Below are 10,474 nucleotides of genomic sequence, written 5' to 3' on the forward strand. Positions count from 1 at the left end.
TTTTGCTGTGTTCTCTGTGAAGCCAGCTGCTGTTTTCAGTTCTCATTAAATTTGCAAAACTTTCTTGTTCCTGTCTCTTACAGCTGATGCTGAAGAGCATGTTGAGAAAAGGGGAGGCCAGACTGTGGTTTATGACGAGAAGAAGGGCACAGTGTACAGTTATGCCTACTTCCACTTTGTTTTCTTCCTGGCTTCTCTCTATGTGATGATGACAGTAACTCATTGGTTCCAGTAAGTGTATTTCTTTAATGCCAACAAATTAACATCTCTCTGTGCTGAGAGGGAAGATGTGAAGGGGAAGTTCTGCTGTGTGGGTGTTTCCAATCCTTATGGTAGAAGTTTGAAGAGACATTACTAGTCTTTCTTGGGAATTCTTGAGCAAGATCTTGCTCTATAAAGGGCTGCTCTCCCTTGCTTCATCCTTGGTTTAACTAATTAAAGTCTTTTGTGTCATTATATTTTTTTTCCCCTTAACAGTTATGAAAGTGCTCAGATTGAAAAATTCTTCACTGGAACCTGGTCTATCTTCTGGATTAAGATGGTCTCCTGCTGGGTTTGTGTCTGTCTCTACTTATGGACTCTTATTGCCCCACTCTGTTGCCCAACCAGAGAGTTCTCAGTGTGAACAGTCTAAAGGTCATTTTAAGTTTTTCTCTTTATGGTTTTTTTCTCTTTTTTTTTTGAATGAGGAAACACCAATTACCCACTTATTATAATCTACCAGTTATTACCTTTTTAGTCAGACTAAACAAATGATTGAAGACTTTTTTTACCATTTTTTATTATCATGAACAAGCATTGCCTAAGGGAACAAATCTGTTTTGAAACTTTACAATGCTTATGTGTGGTGTGTAGAATACACAGTTGTTGCATAAACTGGAATAAGTGAAGTACTCTTCAAATAACTGGCAATCTTTCTCTGGCTACATTGACAAGAAAAGAAATACTCATGGTGCAGAGGGTATCTTCTTACTTCCCAGGAATGTTTGGTATCTTCCAGCAAATATGCATTAATTCCTTTTTATACTCTTTCATTAACTGTTTCTTTTACAGTTTGCAGTGATGATTTGGACTGCTGTTTTGTACAGCATATAATACTTGTAAGTAGTATCCAGATAATTTTTTTTCCAAAACCATATCTAAGTATTTCTGTAGAAATAAGAGAATATATAAAATTTGACTGCCAAAGCATCTACTAAAAATTGTTTATCTAAGTATTAAATATATTAAGTTATTTTATACCTAGATTGAGAAGGGAATGTACCAATGATAGTAAAGTATTTATTCTATTATTACTTTAAAGGCACATCGATATTTTATGCAATTCAGATTTAGCCCAGTTAATAACTGAAGGGGAGTTCTACAGGCAAATTCTCAAACTGAATTTTGCCCAATTTTGCTTTGCCAGGTCACTCAAAAGTTGAGTGTATTGCATGGGGATGTAAGATAAGGTACATTCTTTATTTACATCATTTGCTGTTGAGAAAATGATAGTTAGGGAGCACTGCCCATTGCTGTTAAATTTAAAAGTGGGGTGCTCATTTACTTCTCTGCCCTGCTGTTTCCAGCTTGTCTCTAAAGGTCTCCCAAGTCTTCAGTTCTGTTTCCATGACTAGTTTTATAATATTTTACATGCATTGATGGTCAGAAAAGGACTATAGTGTGTCATCATCTTTTCTGCTTGTGTGTTTGTTGGAAAGTATTTCTTCTAACTACTATATTTTTATACTCCTCTGTTGATATTACTTTTGCTTTTGGGATGGGAGTTAGCCAGCCGATGTATTAATGGAGATAGAAATTCTCTTGTAGATCTCCTGTTCCAAACACTGTAGTAAGCAGTCAGACAAGCAAAACCAGAAGACCCAAATGCAACAAGCAGCTGCCTTAGCACAAATGACTTGACGATATTAAACACTAACTTGTCACCTTTTTTTAAATTAATTTAAGCAGATGATTTGGTGGTAAAACAGCAGTTCAAATGCCTTGAATGCTGAAAAACGTTGAACCCCCATATTTATCTGCATTCTGGTGGGATGAATTTATGACTTGAGCTAGTGCTGGTGGTTTTTGTCTTCTCTCACGCAACATGTGTATTCACACACATGTACAGTGTAAAATATCAACCAATTAGCAGCTCTCTTTTTTAAAAAAAATATGATTGAGCCTTAAGTCTTCATCCACTGCTTTCTGCAAGTCAAAGAAAAGCACAACATGGATGCCAGTGGGTTGGCCAAAAGATTTGCATGCCTTAGTTGTTCTGTTGTAATAATTAATGGCTAATGCCCACCTGGTCAGTGATCTTAACATATTGGATCTTGATTCTCGTCTTGTTTTCATTGCCACTTTTAGCTGCCTTGTTGTTATGATATCCCAGGGCTTCTGTCCTGTTTGGAGCTTCTACGGATGTGATCTTCCCTACCCTGTGCACTCTTACCTGAAACAAAATATTCAGGTCTGCAGTCCTGTCTACTTATGCCACCTACCCCAGTGATTAAAGCCTCAAAATACATGTCCTGAGATCTGAGGGAAGGAGGAGTCTGTACAGCAGTGACTGCCTTGGTGTTCTTATTTGCACCAAGAATTAAAAATAGCAATTGAAGCTGGGCTTTGACACTGAGTTAGAAGAGCAACAAATAGCTCTGAGGAGGGAGGCAGGTTTTCCTCTCTCCCTTTGCTTCTGCTGGGAGGTTCTGATCCTGCCAAGAGCTCTGCTAGCAAGAACATTTCTGCCTCCATTTAGAGTCTTGCTACACAGATACTTCTGCAGCTGAAGTAGGCCTTTATTAATGCTTTTTCAATCCAGAAGCATTTATTTGTCCAATCTTTAAGATGAGAGCTTGTGGGCTGTGCAGTGATGACTGATAGTTGTCCCACCTAACTCACAGCAGCAATTCTGAAAAACAGTTTTGATCCAGTGCTGTAGTTGTGTGCTGCAGCTGAAATAGTCCAGGCTCATGCCTTGCCTGATCCTAAGAGGCGTGCAAGATTTGCCTTCTAGTGCCATAGATGTTGCACTATGAGAAACCAAGCTTGGTTGGGGTTTTTTTGCTTGTTTGTTTGTCTGGGGGTTTTGTTTGGAATTTTTCTTTTTTTATAAATTAGCCATGGTTTTTGTAACAGAACAATCAGGGAAAGAAGCTTTGTGGAGGAAGGCACACACTATGCCAGGTTACAGGCTGCGAAAGGTTTTTGTTGTCTGGCTCTCAGGCATCCCCGTCACAACTGTGGATGATCTTAATACTGATCTCGGTCCTTGGATGCTCTTGTTTACAGAAACACTTATTTTATCTAGTATTTGCATCAGGGCTTTCTGCACCTCCTTATGCTGGTGTTTAGGGAAATAGGTTTTGCACAGAGGAAGCAAGGCTGTAAAAAGAAAGTCCACAGTGAGTCGTGGGTCCATTCTTCTTACACAGCACTCACCTCACTGAGCTGCTCCTTCATCCTTCCCTACTACTAACTACTGACCTTAGACGTGTAGATCTGCAGGTGTACACAGAGTAGGAATAGGACAGTGCCTGTTTACACAGTCTTGCCTACTTTGAGCAAATGCTTGTGGGGGAAACCCCCAAAAATAAATAACTTTGAGGGCCTGTGTGTCCATGGTGCCCTAGATCCAGCTGTGGACTTCCAGGCCTTTCTAAGGAATCAGTAACTAGTAGCACTTGGGTGTGCAAAGACTCTAGTTCCTCATCAAGACAAGGCTTCCTGCTGGCCAGGCAAATGTTACAGCCTTAGTGTTTGCTGTAAAATCTGTACTGTGAACTTCCATGTGCAACTACATAACAAAATCTTCGGCTCAGGTCAAGGAATCGAATTCCCAGCCCATAGATTCCAAACAGTTAATGCAAATGGGCTTAAAAAAAAACTTGTTAGGAAGTGCCTTCATACTTACTGCTGTGATAATTATTAATGCAGGTGGCACTAGAACTGGAAAACCTGGACTGAGCCTGTGACTGGGTGGTGCTGCCTTGTAGCTTACACCAGTGTGTACAAGGCACAATCAGACCTGGAGTGCACATGGAAGACCAAACAATGTGTGCTTGACAAACCTTTGGGGATAAGACTGCTTCAGGTGTTACTGTGCAGTGGAAAATTAAGTGGGAAAACTCACAAGTAGCCTGATGCTTTTGTAAATAAATAATTTTTTTACATTTAAGCTGTAAACAGTTAACTTTCTCTCCCCATACCTGAAAGTGCAAGTGACTGTCTGCTGAGGCAGTTCACAGCACAGTGTCTATCCTGCCTTGTACCATGTTTGTTCATTGAATTTGTTCCCAGACGTAAGCAGTGCAGCACTTCTGGCTCCTAGTGGATTTGGGCTGCGAGAAAGCTTACAAAGACAGCAAGACCAGAGAACATGTACTGTACTAAATTTCCTCTGTTTAAATTTGAACTAATGCTATATTTAGGAGACCTTTGAGGAACAGACAATGTTGACAGAAGTCCTACTGGGAAGGTGAAATTGTTTTATTGGCTTTTTTCTGCTTTGTCAAATTTGCCGTCATGAAGTCTATATGGGACTTCACTGCTGCACTATCATCGGAGACTGGAACAATTTTACTTTTCTTTGTGAAGGCAACCAAGAGCCACAGTCATGACCGGTTCTTGTTTGGGGTAAAATAAGTGGGACAGACTCGGACAGCAAGTGTCTGAATCCAAGTAACTGGACTAACCAATGAGATAGTAAAACTTTACTAGGGATGTGCGGAAAGCAGATGGGTGTCCTCATTTGCTGTTGGCCACATAGTTCCTCAAGGTGTGCAGGCAGCCCTTGCAGCTGAGCTTCACTGCAGTCTCACATCGAAGGTGTTGCATGTTTGTGATACTCTCAGCTTTCTCCTTCCAGCATTTCCATGAGGTTCAAACAGCTTCTGCGTGCCCAGCTGATGTGGTAAATCCTGCCTTGGTTGGGCTGCTTTCCTCTGAAATGCAGAATTCATGTGTATGTGTAGTCCAGAGAGAGGGATTGTCCCCTCACAGAATCATAAACACTGCATGTCTATTTATTTATTTATTTTGTGTTTTAGCACCTTTTTACAAGTCTATAAGTGCTTTGAGATTATAAATTACACATGTGTAATAGCTTTGTCAGCTACTGCTGCAACCATTTCTGGGCTAGAACATTGCTATTAACGAAGCAACCATTGCACTTGTGAAAAAGCTGGTTTTTAACAGTTCTTTGGCTTTGAATGATGGCGTGAGGAAAACTTGGATACTTAAGATAGTGCGCTGCTTGAACTTTGGCTAGCAGCCCACAGTATCATGGGCATCTCTGAACAGATCAGCAACATAATAATCCATTGACTGTTTTTAAACTGCACTGTAAAGATTTTATAAACTGCTAGGCTTTTCTCCTAAGTTGATGAAGCAAAATACCACAAGACCATACCCTTGTGGCTAAATGAGTTGAGATTATCTACAGCTAAAATTTTGCTCTCATTTTCCTTCTGGGCTTTAGAAGCAGTGTCTTTCACCTGGAGGCTGTATCTCCTTGTTTTACTTGCCTTTTTCTCCTTGGATATGTTTTTTAAAGGCACTGTTCACCTCCTTCATTCCCAGACAACCTGCTGCCTATCAAATGGGATGTCTTTGGTGCTAGAAACTAGCAAAGACCTCTTTGCCAAGTCTTACTGATCCTTTCCTTTTCATAGCAGGACAGCCTGCAGCATTGAAGCAGAGTCAAGGATCATAGTTTATTACATGGATCAGTTTTTCTCTGTGACAACTGCTTATTTGTTTTCCAGAGTGGCCTACGAGTTCTTGTGGGAGGCAAACACATAATGAACACCATGACATTTTACTTGTGTTTTCAGTTTTGTAAACAGTAGTTAAAATTCAGTGTTTCACATGACTGTACAAGTGAATGCCAGGGGTCAAGTGCTTAGAAAGCTTTAGCTTTTTTACTCAGAATGGGATACATAGCTTGGGAACTGGTGTTTCTCTGCATTTTCTACATCCTCATGGCAGAGTGCCCAAGTGCCTAGGATGGGGATGTAGACACAGAATTTGAAGCAGCAACTTTGAGACACTGGCATGCTGACTGCTTTCTAATGCCCAAGGAAATTCTGTAGGTTTCAAGTAGGCCTTAAATCCCATTTGTTCAGGGGTTTTTATCAAATCTGGATTTGATTATTTCCTCACCTGCTCAATAATGTTGTTTTTAAAAAGTTAGAATTTATATCAGATATAAGCCATGTTGGCTTCCCCACTGCCTGCCAGTCCCTGATAGTTCCCAGTGTGTAGCCTACAGACATTTTCACAGACTTGTTCAGAGCCACGTTCATCAGCTTTGAAACCACTCCAGCAGCCCAAAGCTTCCAGGGATTTGCTCACCAGAGCTGCAGGGTGCAGCAGTGCAGCCATGCTTTTGCCAAAGAAGCCTCAGCGTGAAGCCAAGAAGAAAGTGCAAAGCCAAGAATTTTGCAAAACTAAGGGGAAGTAATGGATCACTGGACATACCGTAGCTTTAGTTTTCCTCTTGCCGATACAAGTCCGGGTGCTTAGATGTCCTTTGGACATCCATGCAAACTTAAAGTGCGGAGAATTAACTTCCAGATGAAATAATTCTTCTTGTAATATACAAGCTGGGAGAAGATTTACTAGGAACATAAGGGTTCAGTGTCTGCTTTTTGTTCACCACTGATGCGTGGTGTTCAGTCTCATATATGCCATGTTCAAAAGCTGGATGCAAAATAGTTGTCAAAATATAAACACATTTTCTTAATGGTGAGGGGATTTTAATTAGTCTTTTTCAAGGTTCTTAATATCTCAAGGGAACTTTTTGGTGTGTATGTGTGGTTTTATTTTATTAAACTGTAGCCCAGTGAAGTGGAATTTTGCTAGTTTATTTAACTTTTTTGCAAGTGTTGTGGTCTTTAGTAACTGTAACAGTTTGACTTTAAGGATTGGTAAAGATTCCGGAATTGTAAGATCTTGCCTGTAAAATAGTCAACAGCTTTGCCTTTTTAGCATGTTAATGGTTTTTATGGACACTTCCTTTTGTATACTGAGTGAATGTACTGTTTTAGATTTAACGTTTAATGGACCAATAAAATTTTTCTTACATTTGAAATGAATTGTTGTGATACATTAAATTTTCAAAGTCAGTTCATTCTAGAAGAAACTTATAAAATAAGCTAAATATATGAGTTATGCAGTTACTGAGCCAGTAAAAGTAAATTGGTTGATCTTTTATTTTCACTAAATTTCAGTGTTTAACAAAAAAATGCTGCTGTGTGGAATATTAGAGGCCTTCAATGTCCATGTTGTTTCTGTATTTCTCTGATGTGTGATACTGGATGATGGCAGATTTCACAGATGTGTCTGCGGCATCTGTTCTGTACAATCCAGCTCCTTGAGATGTGTAAGATACCGTTGCAATACAAACAAAAGATCTTCAAGGCTGATGTGTCACTGAAGCACTGTGCAGCTGTTTGAGACGCAAATCTCTGATTTTTTTCTTGTTCCCTCACTTGCCCAGATGATGGGTGGCCAGCTGTTGAGCTTGACATGCTGAGATCCACACCAGGGAGAGTGCTTTGCCTTCACGGGTGGTAGTTCCTTCCCTCTCACCATCTGTGTCCTGTTTCAGCATGTGTCAGCTGCCTCCTGGTACTGGTACTGCTGGCACCGGTGCCAGAGAGCTGACCAGACCCACACCAGGACACAGTTCCCTGTGGATTTGAGAAACTGCTGACCAAGCTTCTAATGGTGGCTGTTATTCCCTGTGCAGCTGCTGATGTGTGAGAGCTCTGGTGCATGGAGCTGGGAGGGTGTGTTTGGGCTGAGGAGGAAGGCAGAGGCAGGTATCAAGGACTGGCACAGTCAAGTGCCTGTGCTCCATAGCCTCCTGCCAGCCTGCCCTCCACTGCCCTCACCCAGCACTCCAGCATCCTGGCAGGATGTTCCCTCCTCGTGATTCCAGCCAGATGGTCTTCAGGAAACAGAAGCACTTGAAGTGTATTTACCATGGTGTTTGGAGCACACAGGAAAGAGTTAACCTTTGTTGAGAGGGTGGATCCTCGTGCAGAAGCTGCAGGATTCTGAACTCCAAAGTAGTAACAGCTGCTGCTCCAGCTGAGTGCAGCCCTGCTGTGCAGTGGTGGGGTCAAGAGTGAGCTACATGTTCAATTTTAAAGATGTGGGATTGCTGCATCTTCAACTGCCAGAGGCCACACATGGAGCTATGTCTGCATTGCACAACAGTCCAGAAGGGAGTTGTGGTGCTAGAGAAGCTTGTTTAAACACTTCTAAATAGGGACTGCACAATCTCTGATGAGAATGTAAGAGGCAGAAGGTTTCCCAAGCCCTGACTGTGATCTTCTTGGGAGAAATGTTTGCTACAGCTGGCCTCACTCTTGAGCTTATAGGCTGCCCAGCATTTGGTGTATCCATGTAACAGACACAGTAAGCTCCAGCATCCCATTGTAAGGTCCCAACAGCACCTTCTGAAATTCAAGTTCTGGCTGTCTGACTTTTATCTGTGGCTGCCAGCACTGCAAGCCCGAAGGTTTTCTGTCAGGGGTGGTTAGGGGCTCACAGCTTCACACAGTTACCTTTGGCAACAGCTTGAGAGCCAGAGCCTGTATCTCACCTTCCAGCCTCCAGTGCCCACGGACTAGAAGAGAGCCCTGAAACAGGCGAGCTCCATGGTGGCAAACCAGCTGATAAGGCAAAGGGCCAGGCTGCTCCCTCCCAGCCACTGCAGCAGGAGGAGACAGGCTGAGCAGAGCTTTGAGCCTGGCAAGGGTTTGAAGGCCAAGTGCAGTCATGTTTTCTGATGGAGCTGGTGCCCATGCTGCAGACAGGTCAGGGTGGGCCAGGCCTGTTACCTCCACTGTGAGGAGACCACTTGTGCAAAATGTGAGCACTGCAGGCCCCACATGCTCCACAGGGGTGGCATGGGTGAGCATACTGACTGCCTTCTGCCCAGGCTCTGCCCACACCATTCAGAGAGGATTTCTGCCTGGAGAAGGGGCTGGTTTTGGTGAAATGCAAATGTTTGATAAGGAAGATGTAAATTTGTTTTACAGTGTGTGTTCTCCTTCATAAATGAACAATACTGCAGTTACAGCCCATGCTTAGCTAGAAAAACACATTTTTTGTCATCTATTAAGCATCATTTGACAATGTCCTCTGTGTTGCTCCAGAGTAAAGAGCCTTTCAGTCCTCAGACATCTGGTGAGTGGTTGGGTTTAGTGATGCCAAGGGGAAAGGAGGACTGAAACTGGAGGACCTTTCATCATGAAGCACTGAACCAAATTAATGCTTTGGCATTGTGCTTTTTGTAGTGGGACTGGGATCCTCATGGGCCAGCTCCTAGGGCCACCCTGCTTCCAGAAACTTTGGCAATGTTGAAGGAACTCATGGAAAAATTCTGCCAGAAGTCAAAGCCTCTGATAGCTTGTAATATCCTTAAGGGTATTTTTATTGTACTGAGAACAAGAAATGTGTTTTTGTTGTTTGGTGCTCTCACCTGATAATTTAACTCAGCATTCCCCATGTATTCTAATGCTGGGAAAGAGCTAGGACTGTTCATTTTCCCAGGGTTACTTCTGATCTTAAAACTCTCACTATATTCCTTCCCCCTCCCTCCAGACTGAAGTGTCATTTCCAACTGTCCTTTTTGAAGTTATTCTCTTGAAGTTATTTTAAAAGCATATAGTTATTTTTAAAGTAATTATCCTATCTATTCAACAGTCCTCGGAGCTTGTCCTCTCTCCCTTCCTAGCCCCATTTTGAAAGACAATGTAGTAAAAATGCACACTGTATTAATACCTTTCTGCACTTCCAATTAGAGAGTGCATTGTGATGCAGTTTCTTTTGGCTGTTTTCAGTCCTTTTCTAATGGTTAGTAGTGCTTAATGCGATGTTTTGGGGTTTTAGTTTGGTGACTTCTTTGCATTATATTGCACTACCTGCCTAGAGAGCTTGGCCCTGGTGACAGGTCAGGCTTTGTGTATGTGAAAACTAGGATTGTTTTATCTAGGTGATTCTGTACTTATTATCTCTGTAGTCCTTTTGTTTGTTTTAGTCACGTGCAGTCGTAAGATGTGACTGCAATGCTCTGCTGTCAGCTTTTTTGCTCTTCCACGATGTAGTAGTGTGACTCACAATTTTTGGGAATGGGAGGTTCAATACATTGCTTAAGAGGAGGTCTGCCAAAGGTAACAGTCTCCCAAGGCCTTAAAATGTCCTAAAGGAGATATAACCTATTCCCAGGAGGACTGGAAAGGTACTACACGTCTCGGCCAAACAGCTCCGAACCACTTCATTATCAGATGCAACCTGTTGTTTATAACACATTCAAGGTGGAGAAAATTCCACTTTCTTCCCTACCCTGTTTAATACTGAATCCAAGAAAGCAGTACATGCAAACTTTTCTTGAGTGTATTTTGAGCAATTTGTTACTCCATTTACATGCTGCTCTTCAGATTTTAGGGCAAATTTGAAAAGACACGAGGGCCAAGTA

General features: G+C 41.9%; 1 protein-coding gene across 1 annotated transcript in view; it reads left to right on the forward strand.

The window, feature by feature from the left end:
- SERINC5 (serine incorporator 5) overlaps positions 1–7,075 on the forward strand; it is a 40,543-nt gene extending 33,468 nt beyond the window's left edge. Inside the window, exons 11-12 of the mRNA XM_074533546.1 lie at positions 84–231; positions 478–7,075. Coding sequence (XP_074389647.1) covers positions 84–231; positions 478–625 — 296 coding nt within the window. The 3' untranslated portion in view covers positions 626–7,075. The remainder of the gene's footprint in view (positions 1–83; positions 232–477) is intronic.
- Positions 7,076–10,474: the final 3,399 nt, after the last annotated feature.

This window comes from Zonotrichia albicollis, chromosome Z (assembly GCF_047830755.1).
Source record: "Zonotrichia albicollis isolate bZonAlb1 chromosome Z, bZonAlb1.hap1, whole genome shotgun sequence".
Classification (NCBI taxonomy): domain Eukaryota; kingdom Metazoa; phylum Chordata; class Aves; order Passeriformes; family Passerellidae; genus Zonotrichia; species Zonotrichia albicollis.